At 31.7% G+C, this 23,363-nt stretch overlaps 5 protein-coding genes and 1 long non-coding RNA gene across 19 annotated transcripts; 4 read left to right on the forward strand and 2 right to left on the reverse strand.

Annotated features, from left to right (window-relative positions):
* Nucleotides 1-259: 259 nt before the first annotated feature.
* Nucleotides 260-3,298, forward strand: LOC143264242 (antileukoproteinase). Of its 4 annotated transcripts, XM_076530459.1 has the most exons (5): nt 260-640; nt 914-1,237; nt 1,406-1,504; nt 1,561-1,736; nt 1,889-3,298. In XM_076530459.1, exons 3-5 carry the CDS (start codon nt 1,440-1,442, stop codon nt 2,140-2,142), a joined length of 495 nt encoding a protein of 164 aa, XP_076386574.1. In that variant the 5' UTR covers nt 260-640; nt 914-1,237; nt 1,406-1,439; the 3' UTR covers nt 2,143-3,298. The 4 variants fall into 4 exon arrangements, with proteins under 4 accessions (XP_076386574.1, XP_076386564.1, XP_076386567.1 ...); XM_076530449.1 differs by having other exon boundaries at nt 260-1,237; XM_076530452.1 differs by having other exon boundaries at nt 260-1,142.
* LOC143264243 (uncharacterized) lies at nt 1,664-7,763 on the reverse strand. 5 transcript variants are annotated; one of them, XR_013037814.1, is made up of 6 exons: nt 7,225-7,763; nt 6,767-6,841; nt 3,436-3,474; nt 3,043-3,247; nt 1,944-2,041; nt 1,664-1,706 (listed from the first exon to the last, which is right to left on the reverse strand). It is a non-coding gene; the product is annotated as an uncharacterized LOC143264243 (long non-coding RNA). The 5 variants fall into 5 exon arrangements; XR_013037812.1 differs by lacking the exon at nt 1,664-1,706 and having other exon boundaries at nt 1,960-2,041; nt 2,907-3,247; nt 7,331-7,763; XR_013037815.1 differs by lacking the exon at nt 1,664-1,706 and having other exon boundaries at nt 1,960-2,041; nt 2,907-3,474.
* Nucleotides 3,161-4,344, forward strand: LOC100880396 (waprin-Thr1). Its single transcript, XM_003707792.3, has 4 exons — nt 3,161-3,298; nt 3,411-3,476; nt 3,932-4,105; nt 4,168-4,344. Exons 1-4 carry the CDS (start codon nt 3,292-3,294, stop codon nt 4,257-4,259), a joined length of 339 nt encoding a protein of 112 aa, XP_003707840.1. The 5' UTR covers nt 3,161-3,291; the 3' UTR covers nt 4,260-4,344.
* On the forward strand, nt 4,847-6,240 carry LOC100880283 (receptor-binding cancer antigen expressed on SiSo cells). Its single transcript, XM_012296013.2, has 4 exons — nt 4,847-5,288; nt 5,403-5,555; nt 5,636-5,749; nt 5,826-6,240. Exons 1-4 carry the CDS (start codon nt 5,124-5,126, stop codon nt 6,018-6,020), a joined length of 627 nt encoding a protein of 208 aa, XP_012151403.1. The 5' UTR covers nt 4,847-5,123; the 3' UTR covers nt 6,021-6,240.
* A 109-nt stretch (nt 7,764-7,872) lies between the features above and the next one.
* LOC100880169 (protein DOP1 homolog) lies at nt 7,873-21,854 on the forward strand. 6 transcript variants are annotated; one of them, XM_012296020.2, is made up of 26 exons: nt 7,873-8,089; nt 8,630-8,883; nt 9,453-9,730; nt 9,809-9,974; nt 10,085-10,274; nt 10,343-10,518; nt 10,603-10,875; nt 10,952-12,509; nt 12,598-12,860; nt 12,946-14,083; nt 14,172-14,597; nt 14,671-14,981; nt 15,056-15,257; nt 15,345-15,746; nt 15,842-15,978; nt 16,054-16,210; nt 16,292-16,663; nt 16,736-16,850; nt 17,034-17,205; nt 17,281-17,492; nt 17,580-17,732; nt 17,811-18,006; nt 18,635-18,646; nt 18,971-19,138; nt 19,214-19,325; nt 21,389-21,854. In XM_012296020.2, exons 2-26 carry the CDS (start codon nt 8,828-8,830, stop codon nt 21,590-21,592), a joined length of 7,449 nt encoding a protein of 2,482 aa, XP_012151410.1. In that variant the 5' UTR covers nt 7,873-8,089; nt 8,630-8,827; the 3' UTR covers nt 21,593-21,854. The 6 variants fall into 6 exon arrangements, with proteins under 6 accessions (XP_012151410.1, XP_012151406.1, XP_003707838.1 ...); XM_012296016.2 differs by having other exon boundaries at nt 7,874-8,089; nt 16,736-16,874; XM_012296018.2 differs by lacking the exon at nt 7,873-8,089 and adding an exon at nt 8,126-8,260 and having other exon boundaries at nt 16,736-16,874.
* On the reverse strand, nt 19,354-21,163 carry LOC105663922 (uncharacterized). 2 transcript variants are annotated; one of them, XM_012296015.2, is made up of 2 exons: nt 20,632-21,163; nt 19,354-20,121 (listed from the first exon to the last, which is right to left on the reverse strand). In XM_012296015.2, exons 1-2 carry the CDS (start codon nt 20,717-20,719, stop codon nt 19,607-19,609), a joined length of 603 nt encoding a protein of 200 aa, XP_012151405.1. In that variant the 5' UTR covers nt 20,720-21,163; the 3' UTR covers nt 19,354-19,606. The 2 variants fall into 2 exon arrangements, with proteins under 2 accessions (XP_012151405.1, XP_076386547.1); XM_076530432.1 differs by having other exon boundaries at nt 20,653-21,152.
* Nucleotides 21,855-23,363: the final 1,509 nt, after the last annotated feature.

Raw genomic sequence — 23,363 nt, forward strand, 5'->3', positions numbered from 1 at the left:
ATCATGGAAAACCGGTTGTCCTTGAAAATCGTTACTTCATTTACTTGGATAACTTGGCGGATCTAAATTTAATATAAGCGGATCTACAAAATAATTGAATAAAATTTGCAACAAACATTTCCCTGAAATAAAGGCAGAAACTCATGTATAAAGTGATGAAGTACTAGCTTCTAGCATATTTCTCAATGGACATTAATATGTTAATAACTTTTTCTTGCATATTAATATCAACGCTCACTTGTTGCAATCTAAAACAATTATGCAAATTTTATGGGCAGTTAAATAATAGCATTTACACAGACTCTCGTTAGACGTGTATAAAGATAGTTTTTTACGCCCGAGTTCTGGCGAAAACATAATGATCATTTATCAAAACAATGACACCATGTGTTTCGAAGCATTTTTAGCACAGTGAACGATGCATCGTTGAACATTAAGTGATGTCACGTTCAAATTTGCATAAAAGCATTCGTATTTTTGAATAAAACATACGATCGGGGATTCATTGTCAGTGTTGTAATACCTGTGACAGTGTCCGCATCGGTGGCAAGAAAAACTAGTTACTCATTCTCGAAAACTTTCGATTTCCTACTAACACACTTTTTTTCTATCGAAGGACGAGTGTCTTCGACAAAAAAAGGTACATGTCCGTGTCTCTGACTTAAGGAGAATTTTTTTAATTATTTTGCAGTTTTAACATTTTCATAAAATTGATTTTAAAATTTTCTGAGTGATTCGAAAATTTGCATCGTTTATACTAAAATCGTATCTAATCATAATGAAAGTAATGAACGTGATAAGATTTCATAAAGAAAGCAATAAGAGGATCGGGAAATCGTCTAGACTGCAAACACCCACGCATTCCTTTTTCTTACTTTCAAAAAAACCACTATCTTTCTTCCGCTCGATTTAGATTTCTCGTTAATTGGATTTACCCAGCTAATTACCGCTGCGGTTCGACATCCGAGTTAGGACTAACGATCTCTGATCTCCGTTACGTGCGAACCACGTGCTGCGTGTTCTTATTAAGTGGGGATCGATGCTATATAGGAGTGAAATTCTCCTCCCTTCGGTAAACGAAAAAACCCACCGATGAACCTTTCTTGTTCCTCTTGAATTTCATCATCGTCGTTTTTTTGCAAGTAAGACAGTTCTTAGTGAACCAAAGATATCAAAATAGTGCTGTTCATTGGAAGTTTCAACTTGTTTAGCCTGAAATAGTGACAAAAATACTTGAGTAAATAAAATAATATTAAAGTATTAAAATAAAATAATACTGTTTTACAGTCAAGTGTTTTAAGTGTTTAAACAGTAAACCACAAATAAGTTATATTAAAAGAATTAAAATCAAGCCAAGGGTATAAACATAATAGTGAAATAAAATTTTCTATTGTTTTGATTCCAGCTGCATTAAAATTGTTTTTTAAAACAATTATAAAATGAAGTTACTATTAGTGGTCTTAATATTAACACTGGCTTCAACTACCACACTTGGTCAGTCCAGGTATGTTAAATTACAATTAAAGTTTTTATCCTGTGCAACTAATACAATATGTGCAGGTATGAACCATTTGCTGAGAAACCAGGTTCCTGTCCACCAGCTTTACCAGTGCAAATTTGTAGTCAATCTTGCTTCTCCGATTCACATTGTTTAGGAATTGGCAAATGTTGTCCCACCAGCTGTGGGGGCTTTGTTTGCTCAAAACCTGTAACAATGAGAAAACCAATTTCAACAGGTATATTAAACAATAAATTTTCTAAGACAATTAGAATCCTGATTATATTTCATATTAAACAAGTGGCAGATATAATTTTATAATAGAACTACAACCTTTAAGTTGTGACCAGGATTTAAATTTATAAAATTCATTGACTTCTTTTCAAACAGAAAAACCAGGATCCTGCCCAGCAGTACCAAAAGGAAGATGGGTATGTACACCAACCTGCAGTGTTGATAGCGATTGCAGAGGCACCTTGAAATGTTGCAAAAATCGATGCGGTGCACTGGCCTGTCAGAAACCAGATGTTGAAGTAGTTGAATCTGTGGAAATTCCAGTTGTGCCATTACCAGAAGAATCTAACAATGTACCCAGAAATCCTTATATAAATTATCCTTATTACTTTTACAACAATAATTCATAATTAGGATCATTATACATCATTGATTTTTTATTTTCTGTCATGTCAACTAAATGTACCATTAATTTGTGCCATATTTTCGAATCTTATAATTTCATGTATTAAAGTATATGTATATACTTCCATGACAAAAGTATTATAAATTCAAATGTTAATCTTGTACTTAGTTAAGACATGTTTCTTTTAATTTTAAACTATAGTATATTGAAGCAATAATAAGTGATTATAATAATATAATTAAAAAATATTTAGAAATAAATTTTATCTACAAATTGGATAACGATTTTTAATTTAAAATAATATAACACAAATCGATCGAAGAACGAAAATCACAGAATTTGAATTTTGCGCATGCGTTCATAAAAAGTAAATAAAGTATACTACAAAATTTTTGGCGTAACTATTTCTTGGAAGGTAAATTTCATTGAGTAATGTTCTTACGCAACAGATTACTTCATTAACCTATTAACCTACATTTGCATAGAACCTTGAATGATATAATATGTACATTCATAGGTAAAAAGTGATGATATGTCGATTGCAAAAACAGAAATGTCAGATTAGACCGTATGGCCGTACAACGTATGGCAATAACGCTATAATGCATGGCGATACAATGCGTGGCAATACAATGCGTGATGATATACCACAGTATAGTAAGATAATAAGACAGATTATAAATAAGATTGTAATATTATTTCTTACGTGATCATATATTCCTGGCGACAATTTTTTCATAAAACCAATTTGCGTCAAACGGTACTTACCTGCAAACTGCATGAGTCATTCATACAGCTTACTGAAATACCCAAGTAAATTCATTCCACGAATACCCGCTTGAATCATAACGAGATAACGTTTCGATGATGGTTACAAAACATTTATGTGGCAAAATGGTAGTACCAGGGGTTAATTTGTTGAATCAACCGATTGTTGAGTTCCCTATACGTCTTCCCTTTCCTTATCAAGATGAAGTGGAAACGGACAAGGATACACAAATGTCCAGGCAAAAAGAGAGGGAGTAGAAAAGGAGAGATTTAAGAAGCTGCGTTGTTATCGTGGATTGATTAGATGTGGTTCATCTGTCCATTGAATAAAGTCGCCAAGTCTAGAAAGGTGAAAGACATCGTATAAGGTTCTTGACAAAGGAAAATGTATAGTACGTATATTTATGAAAATAGATCAGTTTTCATTTCCTTTTTTTTTAATTATTTACTATCGAAAAATAAGACAAAATATAAGTGTAAATAATAATTTATTTTGTACCGTAGAAAAAGGAACAATTTTTGCACTTACGGTGTGTTTGTTGATTGCCGCAGCAGCCGCGCAGCTGTCCTGTAAGTTGTTTATCATTAGTATAAAATTAATATATTTACGATTTATTATTAATTCATTCAATTCGAATGCATGCATGAAAATATGTTTAAATATTAAGACGAAAACTATTTTTAATTTAAGTTAAAAAAATTGCACCAATTTCCACGCATTCAGGTAAAATGCAAAAAAAGTCAAACACTTGGCCTTTCACAGTGCATACCATATTTACGACTGCATTATTCCGCGAGTTATGTCATATATCATTGTGATTAATCGATTGATAAATATTGCAATTTATGTCGTACCTCGCGTCGCTTGCAGTTTGCCGCCAAAAATTTGGCATCTCTACATTTGACACTTTTTTTAATTTTTACATATGATAATTTAGAAATAGTCTTTGCTCAATAGACCACATACGTAGTTTATTGAATACAGGTAACAAATTGCGTAACATTACCGTTCATTTGTGTTTTAGCTAAAAGTGGTCATTGTCCGTTAAAGGAAAGTGTAAAAAATTGTTTCCCCAGATGTGTTTCTGATTTTCAATGTTCCCCTAATGAAAAATGTTGTCCAAATCAATGCGGATCTCATTCGTGCGTACAGGCTAGTCTCATAAGTACTGGTACTTCGTACAAAGGATCACAAAGTGGTAAGAAACTAATTGTATTTAAAATCAGTGTTCAAAAATTTTGAAAATACTGTACATTTCAGATGGCGTCTACTGTGCCGGCGTAAAATGTGGTCCATACGAAAAATGTCAGTTTGACCGTAAAACGAAACGTGAAAAGTGTGTTCGTACATAAATAAATTTTCTGTCATGTTTATCTATCTTACTGAAATACGTTTTGATAAGATTGTAACTGATTGAATAAACTTTTAATTCACATATTCGTTTTATTCGCATAAATTTTGAATTGCGAGTACCTACATAACACCTGTTGAAAAAGTCGACAATCGATCGAGCCATTATTCATTCAACGAGAGATCATATATGATTCGCGCAACTTGGCTAACTTCAATAGGGTCCCCACCATTTGGCATTGCTTCACTATCATACGTTTTCTATTCCGCTGACCATATACACGGTGGACAAAATATACGAATAGCTGTAGAAGACATAGACTAAGCATGACCAACTATGTCAGTTTGGAAATTTAAAGATTTAAGAATTTGAAAGTTTGGAAAATTTGGGATTTTACAAATTTAATTATCTGGAAGTTCGAAAATAAAGTAATTTAGAGCTTTGATAATTTTGTGTTTTGAAAATTTAGATCAGTGAGTACATTCACCAACATCAAGAAGATCATGAGTGCGTATGCGCGTTACCTTTGGTTACGAAACATTTTCAAACCAATCAAAACTACCATGCGCAGACCGAACAAAAAGTCATCGTCTTTAGATTAGTTTGATCTCCCGCATAACGAATATAAAACTTTAATCGATATTTCTGTATAACCTCTTCGTTATTCGATGAAAGGCGTATCATCAACAAAAACTTTACTACTATTAGTGCTTTTAAAATAAACAGAAAGTGACACGCAAGCAAAGTCACTTTAGTTTTAACGCTTTTCAACACAATGACATTTGATCAAATTTAATTTCTTGTCATAAAAAAGTATATTTTTATTAATCAGTAAACAAGAGGTTAGATTTATGCCGATCTTACGATGGCAGTTGAATTTGTAGTAAATCGATTTAAAGCCCTTATTGTGATTCTTTTGGGAGTATTTAAAAGAGCAATGTGCTGTCTTCGTCGTCGACGAAGATCGTCTTGTGATTCTATTCCCCTGTCTGTTGTCGACGTAGTTCCAAATACTACAAATAATCCAACAGTGAGTTTTAAACACTATGTTCATCCTTGATATCTTATGATGAATTTAAGATTATGTAAACCCTGTTGTACTATTGACTTCGATAATAGTAATCACTGAAGATGCTTGCTCAAGGAATCAGAGCAGTGGGATCAGTGGGAGGAAAATCCTATTGTAGTCGTACCAAATAAGCCAGTTAACCCAATACAAGCTAAGATTGACCAATACCGACTGCAAGCATCTAAACCACCAGAAGCAGAGGAAGAGCAGCAACAAAATTTCTTTGAAGTAATTATTTCTCATATTTTGTTCATTAAATTTGATGGGACAATTAAATACATGCATTCATCTTTTATTTATTATTTTAGGACATGACACCAAAGATTACTGCACAAACAAAAGTTCTAGTTAAAGATAAACCATCAGATCATGCATCATGGAATTCTTCGAGGTTAGCAGTAGCTAATGAGCCTATACTATCTGTAAGTTCTTATATTTTATATAATTCTAACTATAATACAAATGAGCAAATATATGAAACATAAATTTTATATGCAGAATGAACTTGAAGAATGGGAAGACAATGCTGTTGGCTGGGAAGAAGAAACAGTCAAAGAATTTGGAGATCCTACAAAAGCTTTAAGAGAACAAAAACGGAAAGAAAGAGAACAACGGCTGTTTGAACAGCAACAAAAAAGAACTGAACGCAACTTAAGACCACAACCATTAGGAGCAAAACTAAACTCTCGATGAGAAAGAATGTATTTGTAAAAATTTATACTTAAAATCATATTTCATCTAACAACGTTTATATATAAAAACATTTTTAAAGTCAAGTAACATAATGACTAAATCGGGAGGAAATCAAATTTATACTATAATTAATTATTGTACTTCTGTAAAATTTGTTGATTTGTATTACGTGTTGACAAAGAAGTTATGAGGCATCTTGCTTAAAAAGTTGAAAATTGTATTTTAAAGTGTTGATTATTTATTAATCCACTGCATTTAATGCATTTAACTTATTGTTTTAGTTTGACTGAATGGCATTTAATATTGTGGAAAATATTGAATATATTAAAGAATGCTACATTATATAATGTACACCAAAAGAATTCACTTATTTACATAAAAAAATAATGATTTCATTTTTGCCATTAAAAATTCTAAAAACACTACAGTATCTAGCTGCTTTTATTTAAAAAGTAATGTCTAAAATTTTTATATCCACTGATTTTTCTATATAATTGTAGTTTACAAACACTGATTCATTTATAGAATTGTCTTTTTTTAATTACAAATGTGAAATGTGGTGTGTTCGTGAAATTGGAAGAAATTCAAAATAAATTGTAATTATGTAATTTTTATAACAAATGAAATGTACTTTATAAATGTTTAACTGGTAGATCTATTTGTAAAATATTATTTACATTAAATTGTTGCAAAATGTGGATATTAATCAGGAGAAGACGATAAATGGATATTTTTTCAATACATACATTTTTTCATACTTCGAACGTCGATAAAACATGCGCGGGTAAACTCCTCCCTATTCGTGGTGAGATAAGACTGGACTGAAAAAGATAAGAACTCGTGAAAACTACATAGGATAGGATAATATACAACCATTCAGTTTATTTTTAAGTTTATCAAATATTTTAAAACTGCTGTGAATTGATTTGATCAATAGTACATTGAACGCGTCGGGCATATATTGGCGGTCTGTAAGTATACCTATTTCTATTATACATGCTATAACGAATTATGTTCAATTTAAAAGTGAAATACATTATAAATCATTTTCCATCCATTTAAAATATTCTATAGTAATTAAATACAATACTTTTATTAAAAAAATTACAATTACATAAAATAAAATGCTCAATTAGTATATTATATTATGCGCAATGTGTTTAACGTATGTATAGTCATAAATAAAAATTAAAATGATAATTACGTAAAAATTATTGGACGAAAAGATTTTCTTTTTAAATTATGCACATCATAAGAAAATAAAACGCTCGCATACGTTTGTTACAAATAAAAAGAAGAAACAACTGTACATTAGGTGACGTGTGGTTGAATCTACGCTGCCATTCATTGCAGCTAACTTCAAGTGCTTGTAATATAATCTTCGTTCTACGATAGATCATATTTACTTCGCGCAACTGTACTAACTTCAGATGGTTCTCAGTGTCATATGTTTTCCACTCCATCAATCATATATACAGTGAACAAAAAAAGTTCAGAATTTGCGAGTTTGAAAACTAGAATTTTTTATATAAGGTGTTCTAGACGATGCATTCCGTATTAACAGAAAAACAGCAAAATCAAATATGTTAGTAGATGCTGTTCTTAGTATAGGTTAATGTAATAAAAAAAATTGAGATGACAACCGAATGTGTCTCATAAGGTGGTACTTATTCATGGTTAAAGAAAATATATAAAATAAAAGACCACTGGGTGTATAAACTAGCGTCACAAATTCCGTAAGTGCGCCTGTGCGTTACTCTTGGTTACAAATCGTGTTCGAACTAATCGTAGTTGATATGCGCAGTACGGACCAAAATTCATCGTGTAATGAGCATGATCTTCCATGAAATAGAATATACGTAAAAAAAAATGGAAAATCTTGTTTGACGGAAAGCGTTTTACGGAAACTACGATGAACCGTTTTGACGGTTTTAGGGTAATCCCACGAATTCCCGTTTAAAATTTTCTTAATGTTCGCGACACTAGTGATCGAAAATCGCGCGATTATCCGATGCTTCTCACCTTCACCCTTAACAACATATGCAAATTCGAAATGTCAACAACAGAAGGTGAGTTGTTTGTCGGCTCGTTGTATAACAATAGGTTTCAGTGGCTATTTTTATTTCTCGTTTCGTTTATACTCGATAATCATTAACCTCCTTCGCGAAACGTTTGTCTGTAACCCTGAACAGGTTTCAAATAGATGACATTAACATAGGACGATACGATTCTTGATACGGGTAATTGTTTGCGCATAAACATGAAGCAAAAAAACATTAAACTGTACGCTGTTTAAATTTTTTTTTGAAAATACGTTCGACACTCAAGTCTCGATGTATATTATTTCTCATAACGGGAACGAAGGTGAAATACCGTTTCATTTTTTCGAAATAATACAATATTCGTCGATCATATGGTACAAATAGTGATATAGATAAAACGACCTCTTTAACATAAAAAATTCATCGAACCAGTTGATATCCAGACGTTGCGGTTTATTTTTATCGTCGAAATCTGATTGCGAAAAAGTTGGGTGTACTCGGCGAACGTACGCGAAACAATTGTGACTAACAGTTTTGTAATACGAGGTTACTAAATTTCTCTTTCAGGCGGAACACACTCTTATCTAAACACAATGCATTTTGTGATAAGGGCTTTCTTCCATAGAACTTGTTTCATATGAATCACTTGTGACATCAATCAGTTCTGATAAGAACGAGAAAGAATGAGATAATGTGAAAAGGATCAAGTTTATGTGATAAATAATTATCTATTTTTATGGTAAATTGTAACACAAAATTCTAACAATGGGTTCTATCGCCTTGGAAGAGTACGAGCTAATGAAAGACTCTAAATACAGAGTGTAAGTATGAATCTTATGAAAAAGTAAAAAAAATTAAGTATAACAAATAATATATATCTTCTTTGTAAACAATATCTGTGCATTATTCAAGAAAGGTTAGAAAAATAATTTAGAAACAGTATTTAATGATCAATTACAGAACCATTTAATTTGATGTTCCCATTCCTCTATGTATAATTGTGTTTGTCTTATAATTGATGCATATACTCTCGTTAGTATGTTATTTTTAAAGCATTGTTAATTAAATTAGTAGCTTATATAAATAACACAACAGAAGAAATTGCTGATTAATGTTTACAAACAAGATAGATGTTATATGTTGCACAGTGAATCATATGTTTTTATGATTGTATATATATAAAATGGATCTTCAAATCTAATTTTCTAGAAAAGTAGCTCTTGGTTCAAATTTTTTGGAATGAATATTTCTCTTTTTAAAAGTTATTCTATAGTCTTTTGCTATTTAGCTTTTTTATTAACAATATCAAGATAATGTTTTTCTAAGTTTTCAATCAAAATATAATAAAATTACCATGTGTTTACTCAAAAAGATTTTATATTTTATACAGCTATGTGTCCGCTGTAGACAAAGCTTTAAAAAGCTTTGAATACACTAGTGAATGGGCAGATTTAATTTCTGCTCTTGGAAAATTAAACAAGGTGTTACTAAGTCATATGAAGTTTCCGGTTATTCCTAGGAGAATTAAGATATCTAAAAGATTGGCACAGTGTATGCATCCTGCTTTGCCATCTGGTGTTCACTTAAAAGCCCTAGAAACCTATGACATTATTTTCAAATGTATGGGCACTAACAGATTGAGTCACGAACTCTTTATATATAGTGCTGGTAAAATCTGTCTTAATAATATTATGAAATTAACTTGGTATGCTAGTAATACATATTAACTAACTTAATGTTTTGTAGGTTTGTTTCCATTGTTAGGTCATGCTGCTATGAATGTAAGACCATCTTTATTGACAGTATATGAAACACACTTTGTACCTCTTGGAGAGAGATTAAGGCCTGGTTTAAGTGGATTTTTGAGTGGCGTTCTTCTTGGTTTAGAAGATGGTTCTGACCATTTTGATAGGTATAGTTACTATGTACAAAATAAGAAATAAAGTGGTTGTATCACAAACTAGTGAAGTTTCAAAGAAATGAAACAACTGAACGTCTTGTAAAACTTTAAATTTTTTTTAGAACCAATTCATTGCTTGAAAAAGTTTGTGAAGGAGTAGGTCCAGAACATTTTTATGCGTGTTTATGGGATTGTTTAGCTTCAAATTCTGGAATTAGACTTCCTGCTATATCCTTTGTGTTAACACATTTCAATAAAAAACTGCCAATGGAAGAACAAAAGTACATCATGGGCACAGATACTAATATTATGGTAAATATAATTTACCTTATATAAAATAGAATGAAGTACCATTTTTATTTTATTAAATTTATTATTAGGTAACAGCTCTGTGTGCTGGAGTACAAGACAGTTCTGTGTTAGTACAAAGAAGTGCTTTGGATTTATTGTTAGTTGGTTTTCCTGTACATAATAGTCAATTAACACACCAGCAAATGGTATCATTGGTCACGGCTGCTCTTGTCACTATACTAAGAAGAGATATGAGTTTAAATAGGTAAAATAAACAAAATAGTAAAACATGTGATATCTGTATTTCTTTAACCAAATATTTTATAAATGAAATTTGTATATAATATAGGCGACTATTTGCATGGCTTTTGGGTACTGAAGTAAGCACATCTATTTTAAAAAGGAAGACACATACAACAGTTTCAGAGACCACAGAAAATACCCCCACTTATTTTGATATGTATTCGAAAGAGATGTTAATTGAAGCAATAAAATCATTGTTAAAAACTGTATGTGATGAGAGTCCACAAGATTTAAAGCCATACAGAATATTAGTTTCATTGTTAGAAAAAGTAGATATTGGTCCAGTAATTTTAGATGATATTTTATTTGAGGTTTTTAGGTAAGATGTATTTTAATAAAAAACATACTCAAATAATAATAATTGATTAGTGTATTAAAAGTATTAATTTCAACAGGACATTTTATAATGCTTGTGGACAGTCGAACAGAGTACCGAAAACGAACGAAGTTGTAAAGTCAGCAAATTTACTATTTTCAACATTGGAACCATCTTATGTTTGGATACATTGTGGACACTTGTTTGAAAAATCTTGTCAGACACGGGCAAAAACTAAGTATGAGGTAGAAGATATTGCTGTAAGATCTGTGGGCAGTGGAATGCCAAATTTCATTGAAGTGTGTATATTGACGGAATTCCTTCTCGACACGGTGTCGTTGGATGCATTTATAGATACTCCTTCGGAGCATTTGCCTGGTTTATTTTACGAAATTATCAATAAAATTATGTCTCACATCGAAATTTTGTCTCCTATGGAGATTTCAAGAAGTCTTAATTTGTGCGCGAAGATTTTATCAAAAGTTCAACCAACTGTAGTCTCAACTCACGCGGAGAAGAATGAATTAGAAACAAAATTGGACACAACTACTAATGGCAATACAAGTACAGCATTTAGTGACAATTCCTTGACTGCGATACCTTTGGAAAAAAGTCAATCTGATAGCAAATTAAATAAGCCTGATACATCGAGCAGTTCATTTTCTGAAAAAAGTCCGAGTCCTAGAAGAAGAGCAAATTCTGGTGGTGCTACCAAACGATCTGATAAAAAATCGAAGAAAAAATCCAGTAAAAGTACCTCCAAGTTAAGCGAATCTTTACAAGATCAGGGCAGTAACGTCTCAGTGGTCGTTAGTCAAGAATCCAAAGGTTTACCGAGAAATAAAAGCATGGATGACATAAAAACTGAATGCATAGAAACAAACAATACCAGTTCACCGTCTAAGGATCAATTAATTACGTTAAAACAAACAAGTAAAAATAGTCCCATGGGCTCCACAGGATCTTTAGGTAGAGGCCCATCTCCAGCATTTCAAGCACAACATACAATGTTAGAAAAATGTTTAAGGCAGTACGAAACTTTTTATGTTAAACTAATAAGTAACCGAGTGTTGAGTAAGGAGAGAACGGTACAGAATATGTTTGACAGTTTAATGATATCGTGTCCAAGGGAGAGTTTTGACGAAAGAATGAGATACTTAGAACTTTTGTTAAACTCTAGATTAAACATGGAAGATTCTGGCTTCTTCAGTCAAGATGTATCCGTGACAGAAGATACGAAACATTTGGATATTCTTCATTTACACGTTGATTCTGTTTCACAGTCGGAATGGGAGGAACCCGTAAGGATTGCATCTAGCTTGTTCGTTGAACTCTCTACGTTTCCTAAATACTTTTTTCCTGGTGATGGAATATTCGTAGAAGAAGAGCCGAAGGGACATATCGTTCTTCCAGAATGGTTGAAAGTTTTAGTTGTTTGCAGTTGTTGGTTGGGAAAGCAACCTGCTCTACAGTTAACCAGTATTGCAACTTTGTTAGATTTAACAGCTTTACTAAAAGCTCACAATGATATTGAGACTCATACAAAAAGTGGAGAGGGCATCACATCTGTAATTATGGTACCATTATTGAAACAGTGGCATATAATTTATTTAATGCAATATACCAATGTGTTCCAGGTATACTTTTTGTTGCTTTAAACATGTATATATTAAAAAAAATAATGTTAATTTTTTTTGAAGTTGACTTTGAATCTGTTTCCCGAAGGTATTGGCACATTCTTTGTGGCATCATCTTGGAGAGTTACCTGCTCACAAATATAGAATGCGATGCGTTGAATTGCTACACGAATTGCATCATGCTTTGCATAATTCTTGTGATGCGGTTGAAGACGTAATAGGAGCGGCACTCACGTCAGAAAATATAGAGAAAAGAATAGAAGCATTTAATAGATTTTCCACTTTATGGCATTTGGGACGTGAAATTGAAACGAATCCTAGGTTACGAGGCTGTATGAAATCGTTCGATCAGTGAGTTATATAATTTTGTAATAAACGAGTACAATGCCGTTTTGTGAATTTTTGCACGAATTAAATAATTTTAATATCTTTACAGGTCATTGTTGAAAATATTGGATAATCTACAACTTTGCGATAATTCTCCTCTAAAGCTTCACGCTCAGTCGTGGCTTCTTCATTCTTTAATGCGAGGTGATATTTCACGGGTAGTGGACCCGTTATTAATAATACTGTTAGATCCATCTACGTGTCGCATGAGCGTACTCCATGTCAGTATACAACACAGTAATACTGTTTTAACAAAGAACGACCCCATCGAAGAAAAATCTGAAATACAAGATGACACCGAAGGAGCGGCAAAGATCTATGCAATCAGTTCTGTAGACGGAAATGTGATATATCACGTTAGCGATAGTGTAGACGAAGATAAAAAATGGCGAAAGGGCAAGAAAAAGAAAAAGGCCATAAATCCAGTAAAAGTAAAAAGAATATTTGCTGTAACGACTCTAGCCGCCGGTGAGAACTGTAACCAATATGTGACTGAGAAAAATCAATTTATGAAAGAGCTGGAAGTACCACCTAGCATATCTGGTAACCGAAAGATATCCGTGTTCGTCAATCCATTGTCGTTAAATTGCAATGAAAACTCCAACGATTCCTTGACGGAGGATGATTCGTTACCCAGCGTGAAGAAGGCAAATTTAACAACAGAATTGTTGAAAAATGCGACAAGATTTAAAAAGATGGATTTCGATAAAGGTTCAACAGCCAGTTTAGATGAGAGTCTTTTCGAATCTGCAAATTCCAGTTTAAAAACGAAGGATAAAAATGGGTTCAAGAAACTGAATGGAGAAGTTGGTTCGTCATTGGATTCTATTACCAACAGTTTCGATTCTAGTAGTCCTGAAATAACCAATAAACAATCGAAATCGAAGAAAGAATCTGTTATAATGCCGGGTAGTTCTAGAGAAGTAGCTGGAACTATTATTAAGGGGAAATATCACAGTACGAATGAATTCACGACAAATTATGATGTGCACGATGTTGGAAGTTTCGAAGCAAGCGCCGAAGTGCCTAGTTGGACAATGGACGACGAAGAAGGTGACCTCGATGCCAGTACAACTGCGGAAGAGTACTTTAGTAACTCCGGTGGTAACAGTATAATTGAAGAAGTTTTAAATGAAGTGCTTGATCGTGTAATGCAAATATGCGAAGTTGCTGAACCAACTAAAAACGTAAGTCATAAAGTATTATTTTGCAGAGTGTCACCCTATATTGATGAGATAACTTTTAGACTAATTACACTGATTGAATTATTTCTAGGCGGACGATAGTGCATACCAAAATACAAAAACGGGTCGTAACTTTGGAATCGGAGTACATAATCTTCATTCGCATATGTTACTATATTGTGGAGTTTATGATTCAATCAGAACGCTTTATGCATTACGTACACTTCGCAATGAATTGTTAACCAACACCAGAATGTTTTTGTGTTGCGCTGCGACTACTGGCGTATCTAATACGACAAAAAATACAACGTTATTAAATTTATTAGCTAGACATCGGAAAAGTGTATTTGGGAGAAATTTCCATGGCGATATAGCAAACACAGAATTCATAGCAGCCTATAGAAGTAGCATGTATTTAGAAATTTTAATTAGCGTGTGTCTTTACTTTGCAAGAAGTTATTATCCTAATTTGGGGCAGATGAGGCTAACAAACGAAGAAATCGCGGGCAATCGACAAGTAATTATATTGGATATATATATTTCGGATTTCTGCAACTATTTATTAAATTATTTATTATCTTTTCTTGTAGGTACAACTTGCAAGTGCAGAACTATTAATGCTTATATTCTCCGAACTAATTCCTATCGTTCGCGATTCAGGAAAAGGTTTCAGTTGTTACATAGTGGATCTACTTGCAAAATGTAAAGTACAAAAGGTTGCGTTGCACTGTCTCGTGTCCAGTGTGATGAATATGAAGAACGCAAATAAGGAAAGTGAAGAAGTATTTACGTTTACTGAAGAGATCATTTTATTTAATGACCCAGTTGTGGATAATGATACGAATAAATGCAAGTATAGAGCAAGCGATCATACAGAGGCTTTTCAAATACAATTATTAAGGTGAGTAGCTGAAAAATGAGATAAAGAAGTTTGAAGGTTTCACATTGTGTTAATATATTCTTTTATCATTTAAGACTATTATTAGCTTTAATTATGTTGGAACATCAATGTGGCAATCAAAAAGGTGAAGAAATAGGTCCACCAACTATGTCAACACCAAGTACTCCAACACGAACTGTTCCAAATATTATGGGAAATAGCTTGAAATATGTTCCCGGTGCAGCAATTCCACAGCAACCAATGTTTCTTGCTAGCATATTAAGCGCTTTACAATTGGTAAATGTCAACTTTGGTATATTCAGCTTGTTAAATTTAATGTTGTGCAATTACAGCAAAATTGATGTCAACATTTTTTATTCAAAGGACCATATGAGACATTTGCATCAACATTGGACAACTCTCGTTACATCGAGTCTTCCGTTTATGGGATCTTCGTTAACTTCGATAGTAACATCGGTCATCCACCAACTGTGTTGCAACATTGAACATTTGGCGTCATATTATATTAACGAGGAAACAACATCAGCAACGAAGTTACAGGATATGAGTACAGTCGAATGTTGTCTTCCTGCGGACTATACAGTCACACATTTAGAAGCTTTAACATTTTTACTTCATTATTGTTTATTGGATACATCACAGCAGATTGGTTTCTCCTTTAATCAGCCTTTGAGTGGTACAATTCAGACTGGAATTCCTGGAGCAAATCCAGGACAGATATTTAATAATCTTATTCATGTGTTTATGCCGAGTCCTCTTTCTCCAGTAAGCTTAGCAATTCATAAACGTTCAGAATTTTTAAATCGGGACAAACGTATTAGAGGAAAGGAATTGAATAAACTTTTCTATGTTTTTTGCAGGATCTTGCAGCGTCGAAAGATAAAAGTGGTGCAAGTGAACTACAGCAGCATGCTAGAAGGACCGCTTTAAGTCACCTACCAAGAATAATCGCATCCCTCTCTACTCTTTGGCAAGCAGTGTTAGCAACAAAAGACAAGTTTGTTACATTTCTTTACATAATAAATATTAAATGCCCATATTACTAACAATATTTTTTTGATTATATTTTTAGTGATCAAGCCAGTTGTGTAGTTGGTAGTCCAAGAATAGTAAAACATCAACTTTTAGAACTTCTATCTCCCATATCTTTCCATCATGGAGTAAACTTTTTGGCTGCGATTGCTGTTGCTTGGCATGAAAGACGACAACCTGGTAGTACTTCAAAGAAGGTAACCATCTTATACAGTTTTTAACAGATTGGATTTATTGTACATTATCTTTTTAAATCTTTGTGTATTTTATTTTCTCAGGTACTTCCAGAAGCTTGTCCTAATCAGCAAGTTATGGTTCATTTAGTGAGCGCAATTCGTGTAATGCCTATAGATACTTTAGTCCAAACCGTACATCAAGTCGTAAAAAACCCACCACCGATACACGGCGTAAAACAGGACTTTTCGTTAGAAGTTTCTGTGTTAGAATTGCTTTACGTCTACATGCAAAGTACCACGTCTCAGTCTCTCATTGAATCGTGGACATCCTTGCTGGGTTTGCTTAAAGATGGCCTATCTCTAACTGCACCTGCTCAGTTTTTGTTATTAGCAATTTTAAACGAATATGTACAAAAATGTCCTCCAATGCAAGAGAAAAAAGATATAAGGGATTTGCAAGATGTATCAGCAAAGGTATCTTTCCTTCTGTTCCTTGTGAAAATATACGTTTACTTTATTATATAATGTTCAATTAAAATGTTTCAGCTGGTTGAATCGTGTTCCCAAATAGCTGGAGCATGTTTAGAACAAACAACATGGTTAAGAAGAAACTTAGCAGTAAGAGAAGATGCGTTTGAAGTGGTGGAAGGATCTTCGGAAGGTAAAGAAGGCAAAACTGGTGCTGGTGCGTAATGTGCTTTTCTTATAGAACAATTCTGTTTTAAATGTTAGTTAGTGAAACCTTTAGAACTTATTATTTTTTCTTTCATATTAGAGCGATGTGCCTTAGCATTCCTAATTCTAACTTATTGGTATATGAATTGACAAGAATTCTTTTTTGCAGTAACACCCGGTACACCGCCTAATGCAGCGTATAGTGTTCAAGCTCAGGCAGTTTTAGCTGAAATAGTAGCACCTTTATTGGATGTTAGTTATGGTTCCCAAGAAAAAGAACGCGTAGTAACACTATTAACCAACCTCATGTATAACGTTACACCATATCTTAAAAATCACTCGTAAGATCCAATTTCCTGATTAACTCGATTCATTTCCTTGCAATAACATGTTCTTATTGATCGCAAAACTTTCAGGACAAAGAATATTGCCTCTTTTACGGCTTGCTCCCAATTATTGAGTTCCTTATCAGGCTACCAGTACACGAGAAAAGCATGGCGCAAGGACGTACTGGATCTTCTGTTAGATTCTGCCTTTTTCCAAATGACACCAGCGTGTTTGCCATATTGGAGGACTATAATAGATAATTTAATGACACACGACAATACAACGTTTCGGGATTTAATGAGTAGTTATCCTCTTAACATTAGCAATAACCTTGAATTTTTGTTATTTTTACGAATACAATTTTTTTAACGAATTTATTCTGTTACAGATCGCGTTTCCATGGCTCAGGGTAGTAGTATCAGTATATTTTCTTCAAAGGAACAGGAATACGAACAAAAAGCTCAGCTCCTGAAAAGACTAGCATATGTTATACTTTGTAGCGAAATGGATCAATATCAGAAGTACATGCCTGAAATCCAAGGTAGGTACTAAGAAGAGTACTGCAAATATCGGTAAATATTTCATTGTCATGATACTAAATTCTTTTATTCTTCATTAGAACGGTTAGCAGATAGTTTGCGATTGCCACAAGTTATTCCATCGATTCAGGCACAAGTCTTTCTTTGTTTTCGTGTGCTACTTTTAAGAATGTCACCACAACATGCTACTTCCTTATGGCCTGTAATAGTTAGCGAACTTGTTCAGGTCTTCCTGTACATTGAACAAGAATTAAGCACTGATAGTGAAGAATTCAGGTATGATAAAGCATGATGTTTTTAATTACTACTCTGCTTTGGGAAATTTGGTGCTTCTGGTGCATGATACTTTAGTGGTTTCAATCAAACTTGGGCATAATTTATATAAATTCAAATTAAAAAAAAAAAGAAATTACTTCAAGAAATATCTAGCCAAATAATATATTATTCAAATGATTATTTTCAAAATGAATTATTTAAATAATGCCCAAGACTGATTTCAATTTGGAAACGAAGTGAAGAGAAAATATTTACGAGATATAGTTGAATATTGATTTTATTACATTCTTATGGCAAACTATATTATTCTTGATCAATTGTAATTGTATGTAAATTTAAAACATTGTTCAGATTAATTTAAAAAAAAATTTGAAAAAAGGTAAATTGAAGTTCAATGATTTTAAACATTTTAACTAATAATACTTGTTGTGTTCCTTTTATCTATTCTTAATTGTTCTTGCGATATTTCATTAAGCATACATTATGTATTACACTCTAATCGCATTGTTTGTATTTATTCCTTACTAACAATATACCTAATGTCGTATTGTTTTTGGCTCTGTTTCGGTATCCGTGATTTGATGGAATTTATGATGCCTCCGTAAATTGATTGGTGTTGGGACATCAGTCGTCATGGCAGGTAATTGAATGCTTCTTGCATATTAACATTTATGATCAAATTTTTAAATAACGTATCTAAAATTTCTGTACATAAGAATTTTTAGATAGTGTACTTCAAATAGGGACAGTCGTCGAAAAATAATGTTACAATTATTCAAATAAGATCTTGTAGCATTGGGAAATAGTAGTTACAATTTGGATAATTCATGGGATTTGTGTTCGTTTTTTGTATTTGCTTTTAATCGTATTACGCTGAACTTAATTTCTTAAGAATTTATTAATCAATATTTGTCAATTGACGTGTTTCCTTTATAAATGAATAGTATATCGCATGTTTATACAGTTCACACATAAAACTACTCTCAGCTTTGGATTCATCGTGGGCTGTAAATGCTAGTAATGGACTTCAAGCACATGGCCATCCTCACTGGTTACAGTTACAACTAGCAGCTGCTAAATTATTAGATTTAGCACTACTCTTACCTGCACACAGGCTTCCTCAGTTCCAAATGTAAGCAAAACAAAGTATAAACTATATGTAATAAATATATTTTCTTCTTTTCTAAAATTAAATTTTCTTCTGCAGGTATAGATGGGCATTTGTAGGGGACTCAGCGGCAGGATGTATGGAGAATAATAACCTGTCTTCTGATTTTGTACCACACATCACAAGAATAGCAAAACTAATGGACAACAAGGTATGTTAAAGAATAAACGTGCAATTCATTAATTTTTTAATTACTTTATTTAAATTGATACAAAATCAGTATTCTGTTGTGTTATGCATTACCAATGTGAAAAGTAAAATTAACGCACCATTGTATGCATTACTTCAAACATGACCAAGTGGTAGTTTACAAATTTCCAAATTTGAAAATGGAGTTGATTGGCTATATAGTAAAAATCCACTGTATGAAATCCACATAGTTTTTGGTAGTGTGGTACTTGATCATGTCTGCATTATTTTACTTTATATAAATTAAGTAATATAAAAATTATCTTCTCTCGAAGAACAATTTTCTGGCAACGAGCACTGTTGCGTTTTCTCGTCAAATACATATTCTTCTTTACATTCACATCCACTTTTGCATGGTGTGTAACAATCAACTACGTCCGGTTCGGAGCATGTGAATTGACAGAGGCAATGGGTCCAAACTGACTTCTCATCACATTGTTGAAAATTTCTAGTAATCACGTAATCAAGCTCCTCGTAATCGTATCCGGGAATTCGGTGTTTGGTGTACCGATACACTTTCTCGGGTTTATACCAACTTAATTGTGAGACTGGTGATCTCTTTTTAAGAGAGTCGTCGGTATTTTCAAAATTTCTGTCAGGATAAATGTCACTCTGTACGTTTGCATCTTCGAAATTACTTAAAATATAAAAATCGTCTTGATTAACATCCAAATGATCTTTCTCGTAATTCCCAATATAATTAACGGGTATATCCTCATAAAATTCTAAATCTTTATAATCAGAATCATCTGTATATTCTAAAAAAAGGCAATATAAATATATTAAATTGTAAATATTAAAGGACAACTTGTCTATTTTATTCAGTACAATATTATACAACTATGACTTTCATACTTTATATCATTTAATTTCTATTAATTACTGTTAACTGCCTTAAATTAAGTCTATTAAAAGCAATGAAATCATAACTGTTAACTGAATTCTTGTTTCTGTCATGATTATTTATGCTCCAATATATATATACCGAATTTTAAACAGTTTTATTGTAGTCATTTAAAAATATAAATGTTAAATAATATAATAAATTAACAGGTTAATTTAAAATTGCAAGAAAGATACTTATAATTGTAAACAAAGACCACAGTTTAATTAATAATTTCTCAAGTATCTAAAATATTATTGTTTTAATAGTCTAGTTTAGATAGAAATTTGTGGTATAAAGTGAAGTAACTAATTCTGTTATTTACTACTCTTTCTTTGTTAACAAAATATTGACTAATGTTTTTAATGATTTAAAAAACACTTACGTGATTGTGTATAACACTTACGAGCATTTATTACTACTATAAGATAAAAAATAAAACAAGTAACTGTTCTTAGTCCAGTCACTGCCATGGCCACTTTCAAACTGAACTGTCAGCAAAGTGTATACACTCTTTTAGTACAAACGTACTCAATTAACACTGTGTGGTTTCCTCACATGTTTCTTTCATTATAAAATATTAAATTTTTTTAAATCTAATCATAGAAGTGATGTCACATATTCTTTTTAAGTTCACATTATTTAGTATTTTTATATTTTAACCAAAACTGAACACAAAATTCTTTCATGTGATTACTTATTTCAATTTTACTATCGTTTTTCACTTATTAATTTTATTGTTGCCTATTATTCCTTCAATCAAGCAGAATGTATGTACTTGCTTTCATTGGTACCTGATGAAACACTTATTTTGGTATTGTACCAATCATATATGTATAGTTTATTTTTGTAACTATGCCAATAACCCAGTATTTCAGTCACTCAATGTTTAAATTAAACGTTATTGTGTAAGTTATGTTAATGATTTATTTAAAAAAATACTATTAATATTAGAAAATTATTTATTCTGAATCAAAATAGTCTATTTTTAACAAGTTCATATGAAAAAAAAATTGAGAAGCTGAATTATGAATATTCTAAAAATATCACAACAGAATACTAAATATTTAAATAATTATTATCATTAATAAGAAAGTATATTATATGTCTTCTATTTTCTTATTAACTCCTTTATTTTACAGTATAAACAAGACTCAAATCCTGTAAAAGCCACACCCGGTGAACTACTCTTAACATCTAATAATATACGTTCATTGCAAGACCTGCATTATTTTTTTACAACACTTAGTCGCAGATCAAGTGACACTCAGGCACCATTAAATATCACACAGTTGGAAACAGTGATAGAGCAAGATTTTCTTGAAAAGATGCCAGCTGCGAGATAGTAGGGGTACGCTTTCAACAATGTAGTAAAACAACTTTTAAAGGAGAAAGATGGAAGAAGCATTTGAACACCCTTTATTCTTTGATATCTTTTTAATGCACTAATGTAAACGTTAATCATATAAGATAAACTGAAAAAAACCTGATTGTATTAAGAAAAGAGCAGTTGGCTCATTTATTCACTTCTATACAGTTTTATTATAAACTTGTACATCGCATATTAAGTAACGTAGAACATGTAATATATAGAAGTATTCATATCGATATTTGATTTTTATTAGCTAAGCTTCTAACTTGTCTCCTCATTCGGTTGTGAATAGTTATCAAAAGATACAATACGCCAGGCTGGAGCCTAGCTGAATTATATCTGTAGAAAATATGTACAGTGTAATATAACATTTTATTGCGATGTTATTTCTTCATCTGTTTTAAAAGTTAATTGTTTCTTGTTTGTTATATATATCCTCATTTTTTTGAAACATAAAACCTCCGATAGTCGATGAAATGATAACATAAGCATGCAAAATATTTCTATTTTCTTTATATTTGTATCTTATGAAAATGCAACACCACACCCAATGAAGCTTTGAATTGAATTAATTGTATATGTATTTAACAAGTACTGAAATATTGCAACTTGCAGCAATGATGTTTCTGTCTTTCAATATTTTTTGTACTTTGAATGATAATCAATTCCTGTATCTAAATGAAGCAATTTTTAATATGCAGGATTGGTAAATATTAACCATTCTATTTGAAAATATGAATTATGTGCAAACGTTTAATGTTGTGTATGAAAAAGTAAAGACAGGGAATGCGTTTATACATGTGTCATATGTGTGAATATTATATTATTCTTTGCTTGAAGATTAATGTTAGTAAATTACTTCTTGCAAAATTTCTAATCATTTAAAAGCAGATAAAATTATAAGATTTTATTATACATGTTGCGTTATATTTCTGCAGTAATATATTTTTTTAATATTGCTTATTATAGGTACTGAATAAATACTATAGTAAATAAAAATCGTAAGTTTATTAATATTTAATGACAGTAATTTGTATATTGTAATCTTCACACATGTGATCCATTGATTCATATGTGATTAAAAACAAGTGAAAAAGAAAAACTTGCTGTGAAATTATTTTTCTATATGTAAACACATAAAAAATTTTAAAGGCACGCAAGTTTTTTAAACAAGCATGCTTTATAAAGCGTGGATTTATTTATTAAATATTTATCTACTATAGTTGCCATTTTGATTTTATCATGTATATACATTTACTATGTAACTGCTAATACATTAGCATCACTTTCTCATATTGTTTCACTTGTGCTACGCGTGAAACAAGTTAACTGAATATGTATACAGAAATATTATTATATGAATTAATAATTAAGAATTCAAATAATAAACAAAACTGCATCTATACAAACAAGTATTACCGAATTTTATAATTAATGCTTGTTATGCAAACACTGCAGCATTTGTTATTTCTTCTATTCAGTTATTAATCATGTGTATACAATGTGAATATCTAATAAGTAGAATAATATGCATTTGTTATCTATACAAGATATGGTTAAAAAATAATTTTTCAAGTTAATATTTAATTGAAAACTGCATTACAATGAGTGAAACTATTCGTACTGTAATTTTCATGTTATTTAAACTATCTGATTCTATTTTAAAAATAAAAAGATTGGTCATAAAATGCAAAATGGAATATGCTTTATGAAAATTTATTGTATTTTCTTCTTTTTTTTTTTAA

The sequence above is a fragment of the Megachile rotundata genome, chromosome 1, assembly GCF_050947335.1.
Source record: "Megachile rotundata isolate GNS110a chromosome 1, iyMegRotu1, whole genome shotgun sequence".
Classification (NCBI taxonomy): Eukaryota; Metazoa; Arthropoda; class Insecta; order Hymenoptera; family Megachilidae; genus Megachile; species Megachile rotundata.

Bases quoted from the DNA above. Each gene is read 5' to 3' on its own strand.
- LOC100880169 (XM_012296016.2), top strand. From the start codon at position 8,828: ATGGGTTCTATCGCCTTGGAAGAGTACGAGCTAATGAAAGACTCTAAA. The intron at 15,747-15,841 runs GTAAGCTTAGCA...TGTTTTTTGCAG, and splicing joins TGCCGAGTCCTCTTTCTCCA to GATCTTGCAGCGTCGAAAGA. The intron at 16,875-17,033 runs GTGCGTAATGTG...TCTTTTTTGCAG, and splicing joins AGAAGGCAAAACTGGTGCTG to TAACACCCGGTACACCGCCT.
- LOC100880396 (XM_003707792.3), top strand. The intron at 3,477-3,931 runs GTAAGTTGTTTA...TTTGTGTTTTAG, and splicing joins AGCAGCCGCGCAGCTGTCCT to CTAAAAGTGGTCATTGTCCG. The intron at 4,106-4,167 runs GTAAGAAACTAA...TGTACATTTCAG, and splicing joins GTACAAAGGATCACAAAGTG to ATGGCGTCTACTGTGCCGGC.
- LOC100880283 (XM_012296013.2), top strand. From the start codon at position 5,124: ATGGCAGTTGAATTTGTAGTAAATCGATTTAAAGCCCTTATTGTGATT. The intron at 5,289-5,402 runs GTGAGTTTTAAA...TGCTTGCTCAAG, and splicing joins ATACTACAAATAATCCAACA to GAATCAGAGCAGTGGGATCA. The intron at 5,750-5,825 runs GTAAGTTCTTAT...TTTTATATGCAG, and splicing joins CTAATGAGCCTATACTATCT to AATGAACTTGAAGAATGGGA.
- LOC105663922 (XM_012296015.2), bottom strand. From the start codon at position 20,719: ATGGCAGTGACTGGACTAAGAACAGTTACTTGTTTTATTTTTTATCTT. The intron at 20,122-20,631 runs GTAAGTGTTTTT...GCCTTTTTTTAG, and splicing joins TAAGTGTTATACACAATCAC to AATATACAGATGATTCTGAT.
- LOC143264242 (XM_076530449.1), top strand. From the start codon at position 1,440: ATGAAGTTACTATTAGTGGTCTTAATATTAACACTGGCTTCAACTACC. The intron at 1,505-1,560 runs GTATGTTAAATT...CAATATGTGCAG, and splicing joins ACCACACTTGGTCAGTCCAG to GTATGAACCATTTGCTGAGA. The intron at 1,737-1,888 runs GTATATTAAACA...CTTTTCAAACAG, and splicing joins GAGAAAACCAATTTCAACAG to AAAAACCAGGATCCTGCCCA.